At 55.1% G+C, this 25,707-nt stretch overlaps 1 protein-coding gene across 1 annotated transcript; it reads right to left on the bottom strand.

Moving 5' to 3' along the window:
• Positions 1–1,951: 1,951 nt before the first annotated feature.
• Positions 1,952–25,252, bottom strand: SLC25A42 (solute carrier family 25 member 42). Its single transcript, XM_082650717.1, has 8 exons — positions 25,201–25,252; positions 14,126–14,240; positions 9,792–9,897; positions 8,073–8,098; positions 7,211–7,377; positions 6,697–6,813; positions 6,060–6,211; positions 1,952–4,249 (listed from the first exon to the last, which is right to left on the bottom strand). The coding sequence occupies exons 2-8, from the start codon at positions 14,204–14,206 to the stop codon at positions 3,942–3,944; spliced, it is 957 nt and encodes a 318-aa protein (XP_082506843.1). The 5' UTR covers positions 14,207–14,240; positions 25,201–25,252; the 3' UTR covers positions 1,952–3,941.
• Between the last annotated feature and the right edge of the window lie 455 nt (positions 25,253–25,707).

Genomic DNA, 25,707 nt, shown 5'->3' with positions numbered 1-25,707 from the left:
GCCTACCAATGCAGGGGACGTGAGTTCGATCCCTGGTCGGGGGAACTAAGATCCCGCATGCTGCGGGGCAACTAAAGCTGCACGCCACAACTACTGAGCTCACGCGCCTCAACTAGAGAGCCGGCGTGCTGCAAACAACAGAGCCCACGTGCCCTGGAGCCTGCAGGCCACAACTAGAGAGAAGCCCACGCACCGCAACGAAGAGCCCGCGTGCTGCAGTGAAAGATCCTGCATGCCTCAACAAGATACAGAGTGCTGCAACTAGGACCCGATGCAGCCAAACAAATAAATTAATAAATAAATATTAAAAACAAAAAGACTAAAGAAGACAAAGCAAAGCCATTTCCCTCACCAGGGTGGAAGCCAAGGGCCTAAGTGATGGTGTGGGACCCAGCATAGCTGCCCAGCCAACGTGGTGAGCGTGACCCACCTCGGGGCCTTGCACTTTGCTGCAGGCTCCCTCACCTGTGTGTGTCACCTGAGGGGAGAAGCGCCCTCACCAACCTCTCCTCCCAAGCCCAGCTGCCCCACTGATTTGCTACACATCTCATACAAGAACAAGCAACAGGGAGCATGATTTCACTTAGGGAAGTGAGGTTATAACCAGACACCCGAAGAAAGTGCTGACATGTGGGGCGGGGGGAGCTGGGAATGCTGTTGTCCTGGCCCCTAGACGGGTGTTTGACTTTTGAAACTCTGTGCTTCTGTTGCATGGATAAAAATGAAAAGTGTGTTAAACACAAGGCTTAAAGCGAACTAAATGCATCCTCTCATGTTGATCCTTCTCAAAACGCTAGTAAAAGTATAGAGGCTACAGAACATTCCGAAGGTGGGAATTAAGAGAGGAGCCACAATTGACTGCCTGGTCCATGGAAGGCAAACACAAAGCCCAGCCAGATTTATCTGTAGAACCTTCCATAGGCACTGAGTGCACCAGGTCCCACTGGGCTGGGCTGAAGATGGCAGTGGATTATGGAGGCCTCTGGTGTGGAAACTGTTTGGGAAGTTCAGGTACTTGTGTCCCTCCCACAGTACCACTGGGCAGCCAGAAGGAGGGAAGCCAGGCTTGGTAGGGGGTGTGGTGGCAAATGGGGTTAAGTGAGTACACATAAAGCTAAATGGAGAGAGCCACTATCCTTACCCTGTGTGCAGATTACAGAATCTTCCAGGCATGAGACTGAAGACTCCTGGGGAATCCAAATGGCCAAAGAAGAAAGAGCTAAAGACACTGGCACATGGAGTTCTCATCAGCCGCCAGTTGAGCTGTGTCCCCCAACCCAGTGCTTCCTGAGTACCACATGGTCCATCCCGACTGACGTCCCCAAAGGGACAAGTGTGTCCCTTTGTGCACAGGATCTCTCTGGAAGGAGACACAAGAAGCTGGTAATGGGAGACATCCCGCAAAGGGAACTGGGAGGTAGACCTACTTTTCATGGTAAACTCTGTGCAGTTTGCACTTTCTAGCCAATCATTTAACAGTCCAAACAGCAATTACATTAAAAAAAAAGTTTATTCAAAAATCTGTCGATGGGGCTTCCCTGGTAGTGCAGTGGTTAAGAATCCGCCTGCCAACACAGGGGACACGGGTTTGAGCCCTGGTCCGGGAAGATCCCACATGCCGCGGAGCAACTAAGCCTGTGTGCCACAACTACTGAGCCTGCGTGCTGCAACTACTGAAGCCCACGTGCCGCAACTACTGAAGCCCACGTGCCTAGAGTCCGTGCACCGCAATGAAGAGTAGCCCCCACTTGCTGCAACTAGGGAAAGCCCACGCGAAGCAACGAAGACCCAACACAGCCAAAAATAAATAAATTAAATAAATTAATTTAAAAAAAAATCTGTCGAAATAACTTCAACCCTGTTTTTGGTTCATGGGGGGTGAGGGCCAGAGCCGAAGAAGAGACATGGGCAGGAGAAAAAGTCATTTTAATTTTTATTAAATATACTCTCTTGTCACAAATCTTTAAAATATATAAACATTATATATAAACAAAGTGTCTTCATGGCGTCAAAATGTAACTCCAAATCAGGCCAGGCAATCAGTGAGAGGGGTGACTGCCGAGGGTGCAGGTCCGACTGTGTGCAGGGCTGGGGGGGTCGGGGGCGATGCTGCCGAGGCTCGCTTGGCTGGGAGCCACCTTGGGGAGGCAAACTGGGGCCAGCAACCCTGGGGCACCCTCCCCTCTCCTGCCCAGCCTGCAGCTCAGAGGAGGGTGCTGCCTAACCATCTATTTGGTCTCACCCACCTGGGGTGGACCGCCAGTCCCTGCTGTTCTCGCCTGGGGGCCCTCACGTTCCCATCCTGTCTCCCTGTGAGGGACGCCTCTGCCTCTCCTGAGCACTGGGCAAGGCTGGGGGAGAAGGTGGGTCGGATGCTTACCCAACAGGACAGCCATCACAGGCTGCTTGGGCCCCCGGGAATGAGAGTCTGGGGACAAGACTGGGGCTGGCTGGTGGAAACATGCAGGAAGGACAGAAAGAGGGGTCTTCACACCCACGGGACTAAGGCAAGAAAAACAGAAACAGGACAGAACAAAGGGAGGAAATGAAAATCACAACTGGAAATGCATGTGTGGCAACAAGGATACCCTCTCAGACCCTTTCACACATCATGGCTACTGAGCCCACTGTGAAAACCGACCCTCTGGTGGTCCTGGTCCTGGAACCAGATTGGACTGGTCAGGGTTTACTGTGTCTAGACCCAGGGCCAGCCAAATTGCAAAACCAAACCAAAAAAAACCAAACTCCAAATGTCATTAGGAAACAGGTGTTTCCAAGTCCCTGTGATTCCCGGTGGGCCCTGGGGGGCCTCCTCTGTGAGACCAGATCTCTGGGGTACCCTGACTCTTCCAAGCTTCCTGCCCCCAGGCCAGATGCTGTCTCGGGCTCTCACTTTGGGAGAATCAAGGCGGCCAGCTGCCTCCATGTGCTCCGTTCACGGGAAATCAGACAACCCCACGGGCCTTAAATTGCCCCATGTCCCAGCCAAATAACTGCTCAGGTGGGGAGCCAGGGATGTGCCAGATGCCATGGGTCCCCCCCACGAGCCCCCATGCCTATGGGCAGAGGGTCAGGGCCTGAGGCCCAGCCTCCATTAGTGCAGCCAGTGGGGCGGGGATGAGAGCTTCCTGGCAACCCAGGCAGATGCTTCAGGCTGGGGCTCAGACCCAAAATCCATGGCAATTCCTCAAACCCTGCTGCCCGGAGGAGGCGTGACCCTCCGGAGAACATTACAAACTGGGGCGTGGGGGCGCGCAACAGAGGGGAAGACCCAATCCCAGGGGCCCGGGATAGAGTCTGGGATCGGGGTAACACTCTTAGGAGAAGGCTGTGCCCAAGCTGTAGACTGGGACAGACAAGGAGTTGTGTTACGGGGGAAGTGGTGAAGGCAGGAAAGGCGGGTCAGGCAGGGCGGGGCGAGAGGCTGCATTTGTAGCCACAGCTGAGCAGGAGGCTGGTCTCATGGGGACAGGTCAGGAGGCCAGGCCTCAGCCCCACACTCTCTGGGGCTGCCCCCACTACGGACATAGACTCGGAACAACAAGGGGCAGGCAGGGTCTGGCTCTGAGCCCAGGGGGGACCAGGTCACTAGAACCAGGGGCCTGTCCAAGGACACAGAGCGCACCAGGAAGCAGTGCTGGCCCCTCATCACTCAGGGCGTTCACGGTAATACCTCCCGGGGCAGCCCCGGCCCTGCTGAGGCGGGAAGAGGAGAGCACGGGAGCTCCGGCCCCCCGGTCCCAACAATGCACTTCGAGGGCCACTGGCTTTCCCCTCAGACCTGTGCGCACTGAGCCCAGGCCCCCCAGCTTGTTCCACAAGGCGCATCCGCGCACCTCCTGGGTGGAACCCAGCGCACCCTTGCTCGCTGGGCTCAGAAACAGAAGGGGTCAGCGGTCCACTGCGAACTGAAGCTCGAGAGCAGCCGACCCCACTGGCCCCTAGCTCTGCAGGTGCCGCAGCAGGATCTGCATGAGGTCAAAGGTGGTGAAGCTGATGCCCACAGCGATGGGACCCTTGAGCCAGTTCATGCTCAGGCCTTTGTAGAGGCCGCGCACCACGCCCTCCTCCCGCATGATGGTGTGCATCGTGCGCGCGATGGAGGTGCGCTGGTGGCCCGTGACGCCGGCCGTCTGCATGCGCCGCCGCACCACGTCCAGCGGGTAGGAGGCCGACTGCCCGATGAGGCCCGCGCAGGCCCCGAAGATCATGCGCTCAAAGGGGTAGGGCTGCAGGCGGCCACTGTACTCTGCAGGGGAGGGGGGGAGGGGCTGTGAGGGCGATGGGAGGGGGCGCACACCCGTGCACCCCTGCGCCCCGCGCTCACATGCGCCGGCAGTGTCACAGCTGCATTTCAGGACCTGACCGGCTCTCCTGGGCCTTCCCACCCAGGCCATAGCTTCCCTACTTCCTCACCTACTGGTCCCTCGTTTTCAATCAAATTTGAGAGATAAAAGATTTTTACAAGACAGAAAAGCACAAAGAATCATATAACCAAGTCCTAAGACCAAGAACGAGCTCACACCCAGTCACTCTTGTTTCTCATCTAGTAAAGAAAAAACATCACTCAGTGGGAAGCAGCCGCATAGCACAGGGAGATCAGCTCAGTGCTGTGTGTCCACCTAGAGGGGTGGGATAGGGAGGGTGGGAGGGAGACGCGAGAGGGAGGGGATATGGGGATGTGTGTATACTTATCGCTGATTCACTTTGTTATACAGCAGAAACTAACACACCATTGTAAAGCAATTATACTCCAATAAAGATGTTAAAAAAAAAAAAAAAAGGCTTCCCTGGTGGTGCAGTGGTCGAGCGTCCGCCTGCCGATGCAGGGGACGCGGGTTCGTGCCCCGGTCCAGGAAGATCCCACATGCCTTGGAGCGGCTGGGCCCCTGAGCCATGGCCGCTGAGCCTGTGCGTCCGGAGCCTGTGCTCCGCAACAGGAGAAGCACAACAGTGAGAGGCCCGCGTACTGCAAAAAAAAAAAAAAAAACTGGAAAAAAAGAAAACATCACTCATGTCTGGAACCCTCTCCACAGCCCAGCCTGCCTGACAGGCACCCTCCCCTGGGTGCTGTGAGGGCAGGTGGGCTGGAGGGAGGAAGGGGCAGCAAGGGATCACAGGGGTTCTTTAAAAATGTGTTGTAAATTGGAAACTAGGAATTAAAAACAGGGAGATGTCCTACTCACTCAGCAGATTGGCAAAACATTAAAGAACCTGCCAGCACCACCAGGGGTGAGAAGGGGGCAGGGCGCCAGGGCAAGAGCAGTTACTGGAAGAGCAGAGGATGGAGAGTAAAACCAAAAAAACGGGGTCTCACACCCACACAAGGAGAGGAGCTGTTGATGTCAGCTGATCACAGAAAACCCACAAATGGCCTCACGGCGCCCCAATGGGGGACTTCCCCCCTCCACTGCTAAAAGGATGGGTCAGAGCTGCACTACCCAGAAGTGTACAAAGTGACTGCTCACTTGCTTCCCATAACCAGGAAACAGCACAAGGCTTGTTCCCGCTACACAGAAGCGCAGGTAGAAGGGTTTCCAACAGAGTTGAGGGGTGGAGCCCCACCCCTAATAAGGAGGCTCAGGGGAGTGGGGCTGGGGGTTCTGGACAAGGGATCTCAGCTTTACCTGGACCGTTTTCCTTCTTTAACAAAAAACATCCTGGAGCAAATAAGGCAGTTTGTTAATGACGGATCGGACCAGGAGGGGGGAAGTTATGGGTGTGGTTACAATGTTCTTTGTACTTTTCTAGTTTCTCAAAATTACCAAAACACACGAGGGCACTTCCCCTCCGTCTAGGTTTCACCCGTAGGCTTGTGTGCGCACCAGGGGCCTCCAGCCCTCTGGGTGACACTCTGGACTTCACAAGGTTGCTCTCAAAATGAGGCATTAAAGGTCAGGAGTCCAGCTTCCCCGGGGCTGGCCTGATATGTGTCTTCTCATCCAGACCCTGGACCCCCGGCCTGCCCCTCCCAGGGGACTCTTAGTGCCCCTCTGCCTCCACCCGCCTCCAGCTCTGTGTGACCCGCGGAGGTGCTGCCCGGGCTCCACACTCCTGACCTCTGTGCAGGCTCTTGAGTGTCTCGTAGGTGAAGAAGCTCAGGCCGGCGTAGGGAATGACCCCCAGCACGGTGGGAATGAATCCGTGGTAGAGGGTCTTCAGCCCCTCTTCTCGGGAGATACGGATGAAGACGTGAAAGATGTTGCTATACCTGCAGGACAGAGCGGGGGGCGGGGGGAGGGCCTCAAATCGCTAATTCTCGCCTCTTCCCACGTCAGCGGGGACAGGCCTGGATGCTGACCGACAGAACCTCACAGAAGTTCTGGCATTCGAGGGGGCCATGCACGCCCAAGGCCATAGCCACCTTCACCACTGGGATCACGCCGCCGTGCTCAGCGCTTGGCTGGGTCTGCCTCCACATGAACACTGCGGGTTGGATGGGAGCAGAAACTGATCCCCAAGCTAAGAGACCCAATTACGGCCTTTCTGGAACAGCTGTGGAGCCGCACACCTGGCCCGCCCTGCGGTACCGGGGGAGGGGGAGGTAGCAGAGCCTCAGCCCAGCTCTGTCTGCAGCTGGATGTGGAGGCCCAGACCCAAACCCCAGGGGCCCAAGGGAGGGAGCCCACCCGGGGACCCCACTAGACACAGAGCCCCCGCTGCTGGTGAAAACGTCGCTGTGCGTGTAGGACTCACATTTCCTTTGGGGTCACGGCCATCCGTGCCCTGACCAGGTCCAGGGGGTAGGTCAGCGAAGCGGCCGTCGTTCCAGCCAGTGCACCAGCGAGGAGGCGGGGCCAAGGGGGCAGGGCTCTGAAAGAGGGTCGGGGAGAAGGTCGGAGGCCAACGCCCCGGGTGCCTACAGGTCTGGGGGCGGGGAGGGATGGAGGAACGGCACTGGCTGCAAGGAAGCCAGCCGAGTTGAAGCGGGCGGCGCGGGGGAGAGTCTCTGGGTGGATGCCATTTTGAAGTTGCCCTGGCTGCCTCGCCTTTCCCCCTCCTCGTACGAATGAATGAACAACGAGCACCTTCCCTACCCGCTCTGGGGCACAGGTAGGATCAGTGGCCGTCCTGGGACTTAGGTTCTGAGGGGAGACCGGATAAACAAGAGAAGTTCTGAAACGCTGAGCAGGTGGAAGACAGGATAACAGGGTGATGTAATCGCGCTGAGAGGGTTTTTTTGGGGGGGGGGGCGGGAGGGAGGGCTCACTCTCCGCGGAAGCCGTAGTAGCTGCCCAGTAGGCGCTTGTACTCCTCGTGCGCGCTGAACTGGATGGCGGCGTAGGGCACCACGCGCACCATGGTGGCCGAGTTTCCGCGCCACAGGCTGAGGAAGCCTTCGTTGAGGTAGGTGAAGTAGAGGACCCGGAAGGCCTCCTGGGGGGAGGGCAGGGGAAAGGGGCAATGTCAGTGCCCTCCGGCTCTGCCTGAGCAGTGCCTTTGCGGGCAGAGCGCTGGACCTCCCTGCTCACCTTACGTGGCCCAGCCCTGCGCCTGGGGGGAGCCATCGTCCCCCTCCCCCGCATTCTCTGGGCTCTGCGCTAGGACCCCCGCACGCCCAGCCCCAGTCCTCCGGCCCTGGGAACTGGAAAGCGAGCCAGAGGGACCCAGGCTTGCAGAGCAGGCTCAGAGCCCCACAGAGGGTGTTTGTTGGCGTCTGGTAGTCTAGCTTTTTAAAATATTCTTCTTTTCCTTTATTAAGAAGGTAGCACCTGCTCCGTGTTTAAAAATAAATCAAATATGACAACTGTGACTTTAGACTGTCAAGTCCTCTCACCACTACCCCAAGGATGCCGGGGGGGGGGGTCTCCCGTCAATTCCCAGGGTGGGCTGTGTCCAGGCAGAGCTCAGGGTGCAGATGGGTGGCCTTGGCCCTGGTGCCTGGCAAGGGAGGCCTTGGTCACCCGGCGGCCCTGGAGCTGGCCTGGGGCGGGGGTGGGGGAGAACCAATGGGAAAAAGCACCTTGAAAAACGCTTCCCCAACCTCTACCGCCCTCCTCCTCTGCCGCTGCCAGCCCAGCAGGGTGGAGCTGAAGGGCCTAGAGCAGGGGCTCCTTGACCTAGTGGCTCACCTTGGCAGAAAATCTTTTCGAGGACACTGGAAAAAAACAAAACAAAACACAACAGAGAGTGTGAGATATGAAGGATGGGACCCTCCCCCCAGTCTGCATGACCCCCTCCGCAGGGGTCTGGTCTGAGCATGGGGAGTGAGAGCCTCCCCTGGGAATGCCTCCCCCCCAACCCCTACAAGGGCTGAGGTGGGGGCCTCCACAGCAGAGTCAGCCTCCTCCCAGGAGCCTCGTCACTGCCCCTGGCCCACGTCCAGGCCCCTCTGCACACCGGCTTCTCCCCAGGAAGGGGAGCCCAGCTGCCACCTGACCCCCAGGACAGTGAAGATCTCTGTAGGGGCCTGTGGGAGGACGCACCCCTCCGGGGTTGACACCCAGCAGTCCCTACCCCTGCTGGACCCCACTTCTGCCAGACCCCTTGGGGGGAGGCATCCCAGCCACCAGCCATGTGGGGGTCAGCCAAGGGGCTCTGGCTCCTGCAGGACAAGGCCACGGGGGTGTCTGACATCTGCGGCCTGCCCTCTCTTCTCCACAGCCTGGCCCAGGCAGCCCTAGTGCCCACTCTCCCGCTCTCCAGGGCTGCCTGGCTCACGCCCCCCCCCCATCCTCCACTTCCCAAGCGTCGGCTGTGTTCCCAGGATAGCCTTGCGCTCCCGTCTGTGTGGACGTATGCACACCACCTGCCTTCGGAGTTACACCCAAGCTCCCTGTAGGGCGCTACGCTGAGCATCTGTTCCAGGAACAACACAGCTGCCTGGGTGTGTGTGTGTGTGTGTGTGTGTGTGTGTGTGTGTGTGTGTGTGTGTGTGTGTGTGTGTGTGTGTGTGTGTGTGTGTGTGTGTGTGTGTGTGTGTGTGTGTGTGTGTGTGTGTGTGTGTGTGTGTGTGTGTGTGTGTGGTGGGGAAGGGACGTGTGCTCAGCTGCATGCCCGTCCTTTCCCACGTCAGCTCACTCCTCCACCCCCTCCTCCTCAGGGAGGAGGTTGATATCAATGCTCCTGTTATATGGATGAGGAAACTGAGGCCCAGCAGTCCTCTCCTCCCAAACAGCTGAGGGGTGGGGGTCCCAGGTTGTGACCGTCCTCCTTCCCAGCACCCCTCAGGCACTGGCCACCATTTGCAGGACAGAAAGGCCTCATCTTCAGGGGACCCTGTGCCTGCTCAACCCTAAGAAGGGAGGGAGATGGATTCTTGAACTGTGTCCTCCCCAGCGATATAGCCATGTCCTCACCCCCCGCACCTGTGAACACGACCTTAACTGGAAACAGTCTTTGCAGATATAATTAAACTGAGGTCACACTAGAGGAGGGTGGGCCCTAATCCAGTGACATGGGTCCTTATAAGAGGAGAGGACCCAGGCACAGAGGGGAAGGCAGAGACTGGGGGGAAGCGGCCACAAGCCAAGGATGCCTGGAGCCACCAGAAGCTGGAAGAGGCAAGGAAAGGTCCACCCTCAGGGCCCCAGCAGGAACCAATCCTAGAGACACCTTGAATTTGGACTTTTGGCCTCCAGAAAGTGGGAGAATAAATTCCTGTTCTTCTAAGCTGCCTGGTTTGTGGTACTTTGTGACGTCAGTCCTAAACACTAACAGACTTTCTAAGTGGATTCTACAGAGGCGTTTTAAAAACCGCTTTGCAGAGCGGTCTGGGGGGCCGTGGAGGGGGAGGAGGGTTGCTTGGCAGCTTCTCTATCGCAGGGGATAGATGGACAGGCAGCGTTTACCTTGGAAGATTATTTTGGTTCGGTCCAGGGGAGCTACCGCCGTTTTGGCAAGAGCGCCAGCCAGGGCCCCTGACAGGAGGGAGCTAAGAACTTGCCTGTGATCACTCTGCAAGAAAACACACGAACACGCAGTCTGTCATCAGAGAGGGAGAGGAGGCGTCTGTTCTGCTCGGGAAAGTTTCCTGAGCGTCTACCTTCTCCCCCTGGTCCAGGGCTGACAGACACACAGTGGCCAGAGTGACACAGCCCTGCTAGGCCCTAAGCATGCTGGGCACGGGCTGAGCCATGGTGGGTCCAGCAGCCACAAAGCCTGGTGGGACACAGTGAAAACCTCCTGGGCCACAGGGACCAACCACATGAGAGGTCATGCACTGGCTGGGCTGTCCCGTGAGGTTCCAAGTTCTCGGAGATGGCCTACGACGGGACGAACTCCAAACATAAGCGTCACCCCTGACCTGTCCTACCTTCAAGCCTTGGTTCCACCCACCACCTGTGTGTGAGGGATTCTCCCACTGCAGTGTTTCAGGGGGAAGGTTCCTGGTGGTCTGGGGAGTGGGTGGGGCATATTAGGCAAGCAGACCCTGACTGTTCAGCGTGTCTCCTTTCCACAACTTTCTATCAGGACTTCAGGGGCTGGCTGGCATCTGTGGCTCTTCATCCAGCCAAGGCAAGGGCGATGGTGACAGATGTGGCTGACCAGCACTGTGCACTCCTGTGGCCAGCCTCAGAGCCAGTGCTTTCCCAAGTCTTCCTGTGGCTCCCCGAGCCCCGGCTCCAACAGCCCTCCTTCCCTAGAGGCCCAGGGAGACCTGAGTTGTCACACAGGAAGCCACCTGCTCATCGGGTTGGAGTCTCCATCCCCGCTGCTGACTCAGCCACAGAACTTTCTGGAAGTGCTCTTCTGGACACGCCCCACATGTCCTCACTCTGCAGCGCGCAAGGCTGGTGAGGAGCAGGTAGCTCAGTGATCCCGGGAATCTGTGAAGTCCGCTCGGACCAGGCGCCCTCAGGGGACTAGAGACACGTGGAGCGGGGCTGGGGCATGTACAAGCCTTCCCCACTCCCCTCACGGGGCTGCCAGTCCACGGGGGGAGCCAGACATGAACTAACTCTTCAGACAAATGTGTGAACAATCACCAATCTGGGAGGGGCTATGAGGAGGGGGCTCGGGGCTCCAGGAGAATGCGGGGTGAGGGGTAAGGAACCGAGGTGGAAGGATGAGGTACACCTAACTGCAGGGCTTGTGTGTATGTGTGTGTGCGCATGTGTGTGTGACACTCTTAGAGGGGGAGGAACACAACACTCAGAGGCCCCAGTGAGAAGGAGTGCGGGGCCCTGGGGGACCACAAGGAGGGTAGGGTGGCTGACACAGGGAAAGGGACGGGCACAGGGAAGAGAGAAGAGACGAAAGGTGGGTGGGGCTGGACCCCACAGAGTGTGGAGGCCTGACAAGGAGGCTGGTCTTTGCCTAAAGAGAAATGGAGAAGTGTGGAAGGTGAACAGGCTATTTTAACTGGAACCAGAGAAGAGGCAGCTCCTGTGAAACCCAGGATGGAGATGGCAGAGGATGGGACCAGGGGAGGCTGCGAGAGGGGCGGGATGAAGGGGCATTTGGGGGTACAACTGGTAGCCTGGGTCCGAGTGGGCATGGTGGAGTCCAGGGCTACGCCCCAAGTTTGCTCAGCTCAGCGGGTGGCTCAGGGGGAAGGGCTGGGTCTGTCCACACTCCTGGCCTGAGTCTGGGCTCGGTGCTCCCTTCACCAGCCCAGCTGACCTCTCCCTAAAAGAACAGAGTCCCGCAGCAGTGTTTTCCCCTCTCAGTTTCTGAGGCCAAGCTTCACCAGGGGGTTCCATCTTCTTGCTTCACAGAGGCCTGTCACGGGGGACCCCTGCCTTTTCTGGGTCACACAGCAAGGTTCTCGTCCTTTGGTCCTATTGGCTTTGAGGGTTGTGGACATCTGATGCCAGAAGGCTCAGCGGTGTTCCTGGCACCAGCTCCGAGGCCCTGTGCCTCAGTTTCCTCTCTGTGAATCAATGTGGTGACAGCTGACCTCGAGCCACCGTGAGCAAAGGGAATGCCCTAAGGGGAGTCTACGTGCTTTGTGGGCACCAGAAGTGGAGCCGATGTGTACCTTCCATCTCCTTCACCAGGTTACTTCCTGCGCAACCTGTGGTGCTTACAATCACAAAGCGAGCTCTGCACATGGGGAACACACATCCTTAAACCCTAGCTCTCAGTGTGGCGCTCCAGGGACATGCTGTGAGCCCACTTCACATGCTTAGTGGAGGAGGCTGCTGCTGCCTTTGGCAGACGCTCCCACTGACTTCTTTTTTTTTTAAAGAGGCATCGGGGCAGCACATAGCTTACTTATTTATTTATTTATGGCTGCGTTGGGTCTTCACTGCTGTGCGCGGGCATTCTCTAGTTGATGACAGTGGGGGCTACTTGTCATTGTGGTGTGCGTGCTTCTCACTGTGGTGGCTTCTCTTGTTGCGGAGCACGGGCCCCAGAGCGCGCAGGCTTCAGTAGCTGTGGCACGTGGGCTCAGTAGTTGTGGAGCACGGGCTTAGTTGCTCTGCAGCATGTGGGATCTTCCCGGATCAGGGCTCGAACCCGTGTCCCCTGCATTGGCAGGTGGATCCTTAACCACTGCGCCACCGGGGAAGTTCCCACTGACCTTTTTTTTTTAAAAAAAAATTTTATTTTTTTGGCTGTGTTGGGTCTTTGTTGCTGCGTGGGCTTTCTCTCATTGCAGCGAGTGGGGGCTACTCTTCATTGCAGTGCACGGGCTTCTCACTGCGGTGGCTTCTCTTGTTGCAGAGCACGGGCTCTAGGTATGCGGGCTCAGCAGTTGTGGCACACAGGCTTAGTTGATCTGCGGCATGTGAGATCTTCCTGGCCCAGGGCTCGAACCCGTGTCGCCTGCGCTGGCAGGCGGATTCTTAACCACTGCGCCACCAGGGAAGCCCCCCCAACTGATTCTTAAATGACCACAGCTGGCTTATTCTTTAAAGAGCTTGGCCGGCATAGGCATCACTGAATGGTCAAAGTCTCCATACCCGTCATATGGAGAGATCCTGCAAATGAAAAAGGAGGCAGGCAGCCCGACGGAGAGGAAACAGGTGATCCACAGATGGGATCCACACCAGTGGTGAACATCACAAGAAGATGCCTGGCTCCTTAACTAAAGAAATGGGACTTTGCAGAGGGAGCTCCCTGCACTGGGCTGGCCAAGCAGGCCAAGACTGACGTGGGTTGTGCCAGCCAGCGCAGAGGAAAACCAGCGCTGTGCGTGTCCCAGTGCACGTCAGGCACAGGGGCCTTTGCTGGGCGTGTCCGCTTGGCGGGATCCATCGGGCCAGTGGAGGGAAAGCCACATCTCCCTCACACTCTGACGCGAAGTTCACTCAACTGTGAGGGATGGGTGCCTGCTCTGGGGCTTGCCCCCGCCCCCGCCCCCAGCATGGTGACGGTGGCCCCGAGAACCAGTCCTCCTGCCCACCTGGCGTTCCACAGGGAGACCTGGAATTTGGGGAAAGGTCAGGAGGGCCAGAGGATGATGCTGCTTCAGGCTTTGAGCCCATGGACTTTGAGAACTGCCTGCGGGTGCCTGAGCCAGCCTGGCAGTGAAGGTGGGTTGGTTAGTCCATGTTCTAGGTTCAGCTGGGAGAACTTCTACTGGCTTCTATGGTGAACAAGCACAGGGCTGATCCAATTTCTTCTCTTTTTTCTTTTTCTTAAATATTTACTTATTTATTTATTTGGTCACGCCGGGTCTTAGTTGCAGCGGGTAGGCTCCTTAGTTGTGGCATGTGAACTCTTAGTTGCAGCATGCATGTGGGACCTAGTCCCCTGAACAGAGATCGAACCTGGGTCCCCTGCACTGGGAGCGCACGGAGTCTTCACCACCATGCCACCAGGGAAGTCCCTGATCCAATTTCTTTATGAGGGAATAAGGCTTTTGTCTTCAGTTGAAGGGCGTAATCGGAGATGAATTTCAGAGCTGAGGGTAAACTCCTCCCTGGAGCGAGGCGTTCCCCTGCAGCCCACCCCACCTTTGGCTAATTCTTCTGCGTTGGCAAATCTGAGTGAGAAAAGGGGCTCAAGGACACCTTCGACATCCTAGCCAAATTTGAGCGAGGTTTTGGCTTCTTGCCAAGTGGTAGGGCAGCTGGATCCACAGCACAAATGGGGCTATAAAAATGGAATAGGAGGCGGCCTGCATCACTCCCCGGCCTCGCCCTCAGCGTGTTCAGGGGTGATTTGTAATGGGGTGCGAGTACAGGAGAGGGACTGGGTGAGAATGCCCAATGGGGGGGGCCAGGGTACTTGCCTTTGAAGACACATGAGCGGGCAGGATGGGCTCAGCATCCTCACGCAAACGCACCACGCCTTCCTTCACACCATTACCCATTCCAGGCCTGCTCAGGACGGCGGGAGACTCAGTCCTGGGGAGCAAGAAGGGACGAGGTGAGAATCTGGCCTCCTCCACCAGCCTGGGGCCTCTGATTCATCCTCAAGTGGCCCGATGCCAGCACTGCCCCAGTGGCACGCTTCTCCTAACCTGGCTTCTGTCTCTCTGCAGGATAAAGACACCCGAACCTACATCTGGATGTCAGTTCCCTGACCTGACTGCTTAATCATTTACAAAAGCTCTTCTCATCAGCTCTTTTATTTCATCCTCACAAATGGGCCTCTGAGTCCTCTGTTTTTTTACCCTAGTACCAACTGCCCAGATTGGCTCAGAGAGGTTAAGCTGGCAGCAAGGTCACACAGCAGGAGGCAGGGGCGTGGCAGGGTGTAGGGTGTGGAGGCTGGAGGGCTCCACCTGCCCTGGAGCCCAATGCCCTCTGGGCTTATGCCAGCTTGGACCTGAGACTCCGTCCACAGAAATACTTTTAGAAAATTAATCTTTGTCCTACTGTGTGGCTGCCTGCCCTTTGCGGGCAAGTTATAGTAAAGTGTCCTAATACTTGAGGATTCCTCCCTGGAAACCTGTAAGCAGATAAGTTAGGGGGTCCCCGGAGAAAGAGAACCAGGAATGGCTCTCTTGACATAAGAGAAGCCATTTTGGCCCAAGCCATTTTGTGAGCTAAGCCTGGCAGCAATGCTTGCCTTTGAACAGGTCTCGGTAATTAATGATCTAAAGCGAACAAAGGAATGCAGGAACAGAGAAAAGGCAGTTAGACAGTAGTGCAGAGTCCTAGTTCCTCCTCAAGGGATAGACATAATAATAAACATATCTTTGAGTTCTCTGGGAACTAAGGCCCCCACCCAGGTGGAGGGTGGAATGATGTTGACCCTCTTGACTTCAATCAACTAAAGCTTGGACTCTGTGGACCTTTGCCCCAATTCTATGCTGAATTCTCCTCTGTTCAAGCCCCTTCATGAATATGCATGTACCCTGAGCTTAAAACTTCCCCAATTTTGCTGTTCGGGGAGACACTGCTTTGGGAAAGGTCCCCGGTGTTCCCCTTACTTGCTGAAAGTCATAATAAATCCTTCCTTTTCCCCTCCCCATCTTTGGCTTGGTTGTCTCTATTGGCTTGACACCACCAAGAGATGAACCCAGTTTTCAGGTAACACAGGCTCGTGTCCAAATTTCCTCTTATGAAAGAATGTCTTTTCCTCTTGTAAGGACACCAGTCCTATTGGATCGGGGTCCACCCTAACAACCTCAAGTAATACATCCTTCCTTCTCCCCATCTTTGACTTAGTTGTGTCTATTTGCTTGACACCCACCACGACGTGAACCCAGTTTTCGGATAACAAACCTACCTTTAACCTCCTAGTGCAGGCACACTCAAAGCTCAGCCAACCACACGGAGGGGACCAGGAGGAAAAAAGGATGAAGGACTGGTGTCACGGAGATGCCACTGGGCACCGGTATGCTTGGAGGTATCCCTTGCTTTAAAATCACCCAATGAATCAACATGCTTTCCTGTAAAATGATGCAAACGAGGCAGATGCCCCCCTGAGCCAGCTCTGGAAGCCCCTCCTGCCCTCCAGGTCCTCCCAGGCACCCGCTGGTACGAAACATCCTAGGAAGCACAAGCAGGATTCTGTTCCAGGTGGCCTCTGCCGCTGTTTCCTACCTAAAATGGTCCCTGGCTCGGGGATGAACAGCTGCTTCTAAGACGGGGCCAGAAACTCAACGATGAGCCTGGACCACCCTGAGGTGTCAGGCAGGAACCAAAGTCAATGGGACTGTGAAAATGGGACACAAAGGCAAATCAAAGAGCTCCTCGTGGCCAAAGCAGGAATGCTGAGCAACAAAATCAATAAAGCAGTGTTGGGTTTTTTTTGTTTGTTTTTTTGTTTTTGGCTGCACCAAGGCATGAGGGATCTCAGTTCCCCAACCAGGGATCGAACCCGTGCCCCCTGCAGTGGAAGCACGTAGTCTTAACCACTGGACCACCAGGGAAGTCCCAGAAGTGTTGGATTATAACCCAAAGTGTAAGATAAATAGCCGAGAGTCCACATGGATATAAATAAATGATTGAATAAATAAATAAATGAGGGAGAAGAGACAAATCTCCCAGGCAGAAGAATCCCAAATAAATTACGCAGATGCTCAGTGCTGGAGGAAGGGAAGCGTAAGCACGACCCCTTAGGTGTGGGCCACGTGGCAACTTCCTTCCAAAGGGCACAGCACAGAAAGGGGGGAAGGGAGTAACCTTACAGTGAGGACACCTGACAGACACCACCTCAGCCACGTGATCAAGGTCAACACCACAGTGATAAGTCACACTGATGGCGCGTGCCCAGGACACGTGTGTGTGTGTGTGTGTGTGTGTGTGTGTGTGTGTGTGTGTGTGTGACGAGAAAGGCACTTCCCCTCTGTGGTCCTCTGCTCCAAAGCCCAGTCCAACCATGAGAAAAACACCAGACAAATCCCAACCAAGGGCCAAGGGCCATAGAACACCTGACCAGTTCTCATCAAAACCGTCAAGGTCGTCGAAACCAAGAAAGTCTGAGAAACTATCTTAGCCCAGAGAAGCCTAAAGAGATGTGACGACTAAAGGTAATGTGAGGATCCTGGGACAGAAAAAGCACATTAGGGAAACACTAAGGAAATGTGAATAAACAATGGACTTCAGTTAATAATAATGGATCAGTATTTGTACATCAGTTGTGACAAATGTACCATACCAAAGGAAGATGTTATTAATACGGGAAACTGGGTGTGTGCGGTGGAGGGGAACTCTGTATTACTTTTGCAATTTTTCTATAAACCTAAAACTGCTCACAGACAAACAAACAAACAAAGAGAAACTAGGCCTTAGGGATCTTTTCCAGCCAGTGGCTGGGGTGTCAGTCTGTGGAGGACACCGTGACTCTATCACCCTCCATGCGTCCGGCTGCTGCTCAGTGGCACCCCCCAACACTCTGGACCCCGGGGGACTGTCCTCACACCTGGGCACCCGGATGCAGATGGTGCAGTCTTTGTTTCTTCTGGCTGCGCTTCGCAGCATGTGGGATCTTAGTTCCCCGACCAGGGACCGAACCCGTGCCCCCTGCAGTGGAAGTGCGGAGTCCTAACCACTGGACCGCTGGGGAATTCCCAGTGCGGCCTTTCTTAGGGCTGGGTCAGGCGTGGTGAATGTGGACCCGTTCTGCAAAACTGCCCTCCTGAGAAAGGATCCAGCCCTTTAGTCCCGGCCTCATACAGTCTAGAGTCTGAGCACTTGCCTCCCTCCCTCCCCTGGCCCCGGCCCAGGGCCTGCCCTGGGAGCTCTGCAGAGGGCTCAGACAGAGCCTCGGTGTGGTGGATGCAAACAGAAACAAAGGCACCACACAAACCAGTGCAGACCTACAAAAGCGTGTCACTGCAGGTGACAGAGCGCCAAGGCTGAGTCCCGGGAAGGCACCTGCAGGGGGCTGAATGGTGGCCCCCCCCACCCCCGCCCCAAGACATGTCTCCCTGGAATCTGTGAATGTGGCATTATTTGAAAAAAGCCTTCACAGATGTAATTAAGGTAAAGATCTAGAGATCCTTACCCTGGATGAGGGTAGGCCCTAACAACATGACAAGTGATCTGATAAGAGACAGGAGAACAGATACAGGCAGGGAGGCCGTGTTTAGACAGTGGCAGAAATTGGAATGATACACACAAGCCACAAGCCAAGGAACACACAAAGCATAAAAGCTGGAAGAGACAAGGAGGAATCTTCCCCTAGAGCCCTAGAAGTGGCTCTACAGGAGGATAATTTGGGATTTCTGACCTCCACAACTGTGAGAGAATAAACTTCTGTTGTCTCAAGACAGTTGGTGGCGAAAGGAATCTAAGATCCTTTCTGGAGGAGAAGCTGGGGTGCCTCAGGCCCCCCAACCCCAAGCAGAAGGGGCAGCCAGAGTCTGCAAGCTGCTTCCCTCGGGGCCCGGTGCCTCCAGGAAGCTCTCCAGGATTGCAGGGCGGAGAGAAGGAGATTCCTGTCCTGGGGCAGTGGTGGGGTTGGGGGTGGGGGAGGTCTCAAGTTTTTGCCTCTTAGGCCAAAGGCTATTTTCCTAGGAAGTAAAGAGCTCTTTGCCCTTTCATAAACAAAAACAAAAAAACTCAAGACAAAGGCAAAGAAACAGCCGGGTCACTGGGAAGGAAAAAAAATAACTTAAAAACATGACAGGTACCAGACTGCACTCATAATGAGAAAAGTGCGTTTAACCTTTGGTGGGGGGCTGTTGGCATGTGTGGGGACAGTAATGCAACTGGTAGATGAGACTGAGGCAGATTGCGGGGAGCATCTCTCTGCAGGTGATTTAGCAGACGCCTTGGAACGTGTGCTGTGCCCCCAGACAGGTGAGCATGAAGCCTCATGGGCCAGTAAGGCCACAGCCAGGTGCTGGTCCCAGTGAAGGTATGAAGGTCTGGATGGGAAGCTATGGGGGAGCGAGGAGAGGGGGACAGGGAGAGTGTGTGACCTAAGCCCTCACAGGAGGATGCCACCTAGCCTGTCACTAATGAGTGAACCTACCTGAACCCAGGTGGGAGGCTGTCCCGATGCAAAGACTGGAAGCAGACCAGGTGTTTATAGAGTGCTGTCAACAGTGATGGGGGGCTTCCCTGGTGGCTCAGTGGTTAAGAATCTGCCTGCCAGTGCAGGGGACACGGGTTCGAGCCCTGGTCCGGGAAGATCCCACATGCCGCAGAGCAACTAAGCCTGTGCGCCACAACTACTGAGCCTGCACTCTAGAGCCCATGAGCCACAACTACTGAGCCCGTGAGCCACAACTAATGAGCCCGTGAGCTGCAACTACTGAAGCCCGTGTGCCTAGAGCCCGTGATCCGCAACAAAGAGAAACCACCGCAATGAGAAGCCCGCGCACCGCAACAAAGAGTAGCCCTCGCTCGCCGCAACTAGAGAAAGCCCGCAAGCAGCAATGAAGACCCAACGCAGCCCAAAAATAAATAAATAAATAAATTTATTAAAAAAAAACCCCAAAAACAGTGATGGGGACTCTCCATACAGGGGAGGAGATAAGGGCACGGAGGGAGCCTGACTGTGGATGTACGTACTTTCCAGCAGTTGGCATTTTGCCTCCCGCCACTCACCTCTTCAAGAATAACAGAGGACACAACCCACGTGTGGCTGACCCAACCCCCGCTGTGCCCTTCCCAGGTCAGAGCCCCTCCCCCTGCACTCAGGCACCCCTGCCATGCCCCCTACTGGCTTCCTTCCCCCAAACTGCCACAAGGTTCTGAATTTACCCCCCAACCTGCCCCGAGGCCTCCCTCACTGAAATGGGGTTCCCACTGCCCACACAGCAGTGGACACAACTGTCCATACTCAGGACAGTTGCCAGGCTCCCTCTGCCACCAGCGTGGGGTCACTGTGCCTGGGACTTCTCCGCGCCCAGCCCCCCAGGTCGGGCCCCCTTATCTGTGCCCAAGAACATGGGCTCTTTTGAGTGTTGTCTGGAGTCCATCATTGGTCAGATGGTGACCAACAGCCCACGTGGCTGAGGGTGAGGCCCAGAGTATATGGAGGGTGGCCTCAGCTGGCGCTTGAAACTCTGAGGCCGGAGCCCCCTCCCTCCCGACTTCCTCCAGCCCCTGTGGCCCCTGCTGCCTCCCTCTCTCCAGGGCAAGAGGCCTGGGCTCTGCACCAAGGCAGGCAACTGGGCCAGATGGTTTCTCCACATTCTTTTGTTTCTATTGTACCTTGTCCCTTCTGTTGTTGCCAGTAATACCGAAATTTTTTTTTAATTATATTTATTTATTTATTTATTTATTATTATTTTTTGGCTGCGTTGGGTCTTCGTTGCGGCGTGGGCTTTCTCTAGTTGAGGTGAGCGGGGGCTGCTTTTCGCTGCAGTGCGCAGGCTTCTCATTGCGGTGACTTCTCTTGTTGCAAAGCACAGGCTCTAGGCGTGTGGGCTTCAGTAGTTGTGGCACGAGGGTTCAGTAGTTGTGGCTCGCGGGCTGTAGCGCACAGGCTCAGTAGTTGTGGTGCACGGGCTTGGTTGCTCCGCGGCATGTGGGATCTTCCTGGACCGGAGCTCGAACCTGTGTCCCCTGCATTGGCAGGCGGATTCTTAACCACTGCGCCACTGGGGAAGTCCCTCTTGTTCTGCTTTTGTTTTTTTACCCGGCTCTGCCCCGACCCTGCTGGCCTTGTCTTGTCTGAAATAGCAGAGGCTGCTGGATAAGCACCTTCTTCAATAACGCCCTGCCAAGAATTCTGGCTTCACAGCTGTAGGGGTTACGTGAGGTCTTCCGAAGTCCATGTCCACCCAGGACCTCAGGAAGTGACTTTATTTGGAATAGAGTCTTTCAGGTATTATTAGTTAAGGATATCAAGATGAGATCACCTTGGGGACTTCCCTAGTGGTCCAGTGGCTAAGACTCCATGCTCCCAATGCAGGAGGCCCGCGTTCGATCCCTGGTCAGGGAATTAGATCCCACAACTAATCCCACAATTAGCCACAACTAAAAGACCCTGCATGCTTCAACAAAGATCCCATGTGCTGCAACTAAGACCCTGTGCAGCCAAAATAAACAAACAAACAAACAAACAAATTAATTAATTAAAAAGATGAGATCAGGGCTTCCCTAGTGGCGCAGTGGCCGATGCAGGGGACGTGGGTTCATGCCCTGGTCCAGGAAGATCCCACATGCCACGGAGCAGCTAGGCCTGTAAGCCATGGCCGCTGAGCCTGCGCGTCCGGAGCCTGTGCTCCGCAACGGGAGAGGCCACAACAGTGAGAGGCCCGTGTACCGCAAAATAAATAAATAAATAAAAAAAGATGAGATCATCTTGGATTTGGTGGACCCTAAATCCAATGATGGGTGTCCTTATAAGAGGTCTCACACACACACACACACACAGGGAAGAAGTCCATGTGAAGATGGAGGTGGAGATGAGGGTGATGTGGCCAACAAGCCAAGGAACTCAAGGACTGCCTCTGTCAGCCACCAGAGATGGGGAAAGATTCCCAGTAGGAACCAACCCTGCTGTCTTAGTCAGTTCTGGCTGCTGTGACAAAACACCACAGGCTGGGTGGCTTATAAACAACAGAAATGTATTTCTCACGGTTCCAGAGGCTGGGAAGTCTAAGGTCAAGGTGCCAGCAGCTTTGGTGTCTGTTCAGAATGCTCTTCTTGATTCACAGATGGTGGCCTCTCTGTGTCCTCACATAGCACAAGGAGCAAGGGGGTTCTCTTGGGCCTCCTTTATAAAGCCATTAATCCCATTCATGAGGGCTACACCCTCATAACCGAATCATCTCCCACCATCACACTGGGGATTAAGTTTCAACATATGAATTTTAGGGGAGACGCAAGCATTGAGTCTATAGCACCGGCCGACACCTTGATTTTGGACTTCTGAACTCCACAACAGGGACAGAATAAACTTCTGCTGTTTTAAGCCACCAGCCTGAGGTTATTTGTTATGGAAGCCCCAGGAAACTAATACAGCAAGAGTCTGAGACCAAGGCCCCCCAAGTGTGTACTGTCCCTCGGCTAGTGACCTGCCCATGACCCCGAGGTCACTGCACCTCTCTCTGGACCTCACAGGTTGCCCAGCTGGCAGAACTTCAACAGAAAACCTGGCTTCTCCTGATCTTTGTTGAGACCCTGGAACCCAAGCACTCAGCTGCAGCAAAAGGTATTCAGTGAAGAAAACAAATGTTGACAAGCATATTTTAAAAATAGCACAGGGACCAGGGAGGGGCCCCTGGGGGAACATTCTACTTCTTAAACTGGGTGGTGGTTTCGTTATTCTTTCTACCGTCTTTCTTTTCATGCACACATTACATACTTGTATTATTAAGAAGTATTTCACACTTAAAATAAAAAATACAATGCATTTTTAAAAGAGCTGGCTTGCAAAACCCAAACAAGCTAATAGCTCTGATCATCTCAATATTCCTCTAATGTCTAATTGTCAAAATAGAAGAACCAAAAAACGGGATGACACGTGGGAAAAGGCCTGCCCTCAGTCTGATGACGCCCTCCACCTGGCACCAATAGTGGGAAATCACTGATAACTCAAGAAAATCTCAAGACAACTTCTCAAATAGATTTAACATCTGACTTGTCTCAATCTCATCTGACACCTTCCTTCTTTTGCCGGATCCCGGTGCTTTAAAAAAAAACAAAAAACAGAGCAACAGCCAACTTCTCAGACCTCCCCTCCTGGGACTCCAGGTGACACCTGCATCTCCTTCTCTAGAAGGACCGCCTTCCCTCCACCCCAACCCCCAAGGTTTCCTTCAGAGCTCTGCAGAGGAGGGACTCAAATATTTCTTGGACTGAGCTTTAGACTCTGGAAGAGAAACAGAAATCTAATGTTTAATCACCACTCCCATGGGCCAGAACACCTCAGAGACAAGATAAGAAGACTGGAGAGAGCAGAACACTTGATAATAACCGTCCTGGCTGCTGGGGGAGGAAACAGGCATTCCAACTTCACAGCTGAGAGAATACTGATGACAGCACAGCCTCCACAGAGGAACATTAACCATTTAAATGGACATGCGCTTTGGCCTGGCCACTCCTAGGAAGTTGCTGCAGTTGGATGTCAAACTCCATGAAGACAGAGAGGTTTCCACGCGTCTGTGCACTGCTGGAGCCCCACACACGTTTACTACATATTTGCTCATGCAAAATTCTATCTATCCATTGCAGCTCGGTTTGTAAAAGCGAAACACCAGCAACAACTTAAACAGCCATCAGTAAGGGACTTGTTTTAAAATCACTTACCCTTTTGGTAAAATTTGATAGAAATTTACCAGTGGTTTAAAAGGGGTGGTGAGGGGGAATATGCACATCTTCCCCACAACCATAGACTATCTCTGGAAGGGAACATTATCATACAGGAGAAACTATTAACAATGAGGGCCTCCAGAGGGGGATGGGGAACCAGCATGGGGAGACCTGCCTGTTTTTTACTGTTATGCCCTTTTGTACTGTTTGATTTTATTTATTTTTTTACCATGTACGTCAATGACCTTGTCAAGGTTTATTCATATATTCGCACGTGTGTGTGTATATATATAATATATGCACGTACATACGTATATATAAAATGTGTGCATGTGTATATATGTACATATATATATGCATATACCTACACATACACACACATTTTAAACGACTCCTTTTGAATTTGGACAGAAAACCCCAATGGCTTCAGTTTCCACTGAAGCCGAAGGTGACAAGACCCTCCAGAACATTCCAGCACCATCTTTGCAGGGAGAGACAGGAGAGGGATAAGAAGTACTATGCAAGCGTTACAGGAAACGGCATGTTATTGCTTTTTTAACAGTAAAGCCACCAGCCTCTTTCCATACTGCACACTTGCAAATCACCCTCCAGGGAACTTGAAAAGTTCCAGAAAAATCTTTATCCCCAGCACCATGCCAGGCTCCAGTTTTGCAGTTTGTGTCTAAGCAGCTGAAACATTAGCTCTCTCACTCTGAAGAGTGTTGCCTTACTCTCTCGGTTTATCAGCTTTAAGTCCCCAGGAGCTCTCCCGGGTCAGTGAGGGGCCTCAGTCTGTAAGAGCTGGGCCAGAGGGTGGAAGCCCAGCAAACCCCACCACCCCAGGCGACCCTACCAGCTGGGCCTGCGGCACCCTAGGTGTTGAAGCCCAGCTGCCACAGGGCCCCCGTCTCCACCAGCCCCAGGGCTCTGAGACACGTGTTCAGAAAGCGACCAGGGGCCGCCCCTTCCAGCTCAGCCTTTCCCGACCCAGTCAAAGACAGGACTCCTGAGGAACAGCTGCAGGGAGGGGTCCCCTCCCCTCCCCTCCTCTCCCCTGCCAACCCCTCAGAGATAAACACAACAGATGGGCAAAAGTGGAGGAGGTCCGCAGAGAAGGGTCAGCAGCAATGCTCAGGAAGGGGTGGGCAATGCCACCCCAATTCAAATCGCTTTAGGTTTATTGCTGGTAAAATGGAGATAATTCCGGTTTTGTCTGGCCCATGGGATTATTCTAAGCCCGGAAATCACTTTAGAGACTGTGATAAGTGAAAAGATAACATCTGGGTGCGCTTTTCCTTGGGGGTGGGGGTGGAGGTTGTAATGATTCTGAGATAGCAAGGCTTGGGTGAATGTTGGAAAACCTGGATTACGGAGGGGGCACAAACACAGGTGAATGTGGAAAAAAGTACGGGTGGGTGCACAGACTGGGGATGTTCGAGTCAGAGGGGGTTGCCAGGGGTACTGGGCAGGCATGTGCATGTGTGGAGGGAGTACCTGAGGGCACTGACCCAGATTACTTAAGGTGGGGGGCAGTGAGAGGGGCCCAGACTTGGCTGTGAGAAAAGCCAGCGAGGGGATAGGAACAAGCACAGATGTGAGTGGGGGACGGTGAGTCTGGGGTCACAGGCTCAGGTGTTGGGTGTGGAGGTGCAGGCCCAGGTGTGGTGGCGCGGGGACCGGGTGTGTGTGTGTGAGGATGCCCTGTGGTGTGGGGCTGTCATCATGGGGAAGTCTCAAGCGACGTGTCGGTGGGTGTTCATGAGCGGGGGCGCGGTGTCAGGTGTGTGAAGGGGAATGTAAGTGCGGGCACAGAGTCAGATGCGTGTAGGGGTGCAGAGTTAACTGTGCGAGGCGCCTGGGGGCGCGGCCCCAGGGGTGTGGGGGATGTCAGCGAGGCGGACAGTCTCAGGTGTATGAGGGGAGATGTCAAAGAGAAAGGATGTGGTGTCAGGTATGTGTGGGCTGACGGAGAGAGGCTCCGATCCGGCTGTGGGAGCCCCAAGGGGGCACCAGACTAGCGGTGTTGGGGGCGGGGGGGGAGGCTTTAACCTCTCCCAGTCCCCGCGATGCTGCTGTCACGCCCCGCCTCGTCCGCCCCCGCCCCGGGCCCATGACAGCAATGGGCCTCGCCCTAGGTCGGCCCGAGGGGCGCGGGCCCCCTCGACGCCTGCGCCGCCCCGCGCCCCGCGTGCCCCCTCACCGACTGGGACGTGTCGCTGCCGCCGCTGCCGCCGCCGCCGCCTCCAGCCGCCACAGCCCCGCCTCGCGCACCCTCCGCGCGCGCCGCGGGAGGGGTCCACGCCGTACTCCGATTGGCTGCGTGCTGGCCAACCATCTCTGGAGACAGCTGAGATTGGTAGACATGAAGCGAACGGGCAGCTCCTGAAGCCAATCATTGAGGAGAAGAGGCGGGGCTATCGGGAGACACAGTGGGTCCCCAGGGTGGTCCTGCTGGGCGCGAGGTGCTGGGAGGCTAGGGCCTGGAGGCGGGCGAAGATTGGAGCTTTGGAAGAAGACGGGCATCCCTGGTGACCAATCGCTGCGGAGTAAGGGCGGGGCTCCGAAGAAGCTGGCGCTACTGGCGCAAGAGGAACGGAGGGCGTAGCCCGGAGAGCGACGGAGATTGGCTACGATGCGAAAGACGGGCAGGGCCGGCGGCCAATCGTAGGGGCCGTGCGCCCTGGCCAAGACTTGGAGCAAACGAGGT

Source organism: Grampus griseus (genome assembly GCF_964374135.1).
Source record: "Grampus griseus genome assembly, chromosome: 3".
Classification (NCBI taxonomy): Eukaryota; Metazoa; Chordata; class Mammalia; order Artiodactyla; family Delphinidae; genus Grampus; species Grampus griseus.
This window is presented reverse-complemented; position numbering and strand designations above follow the sequence as displayed.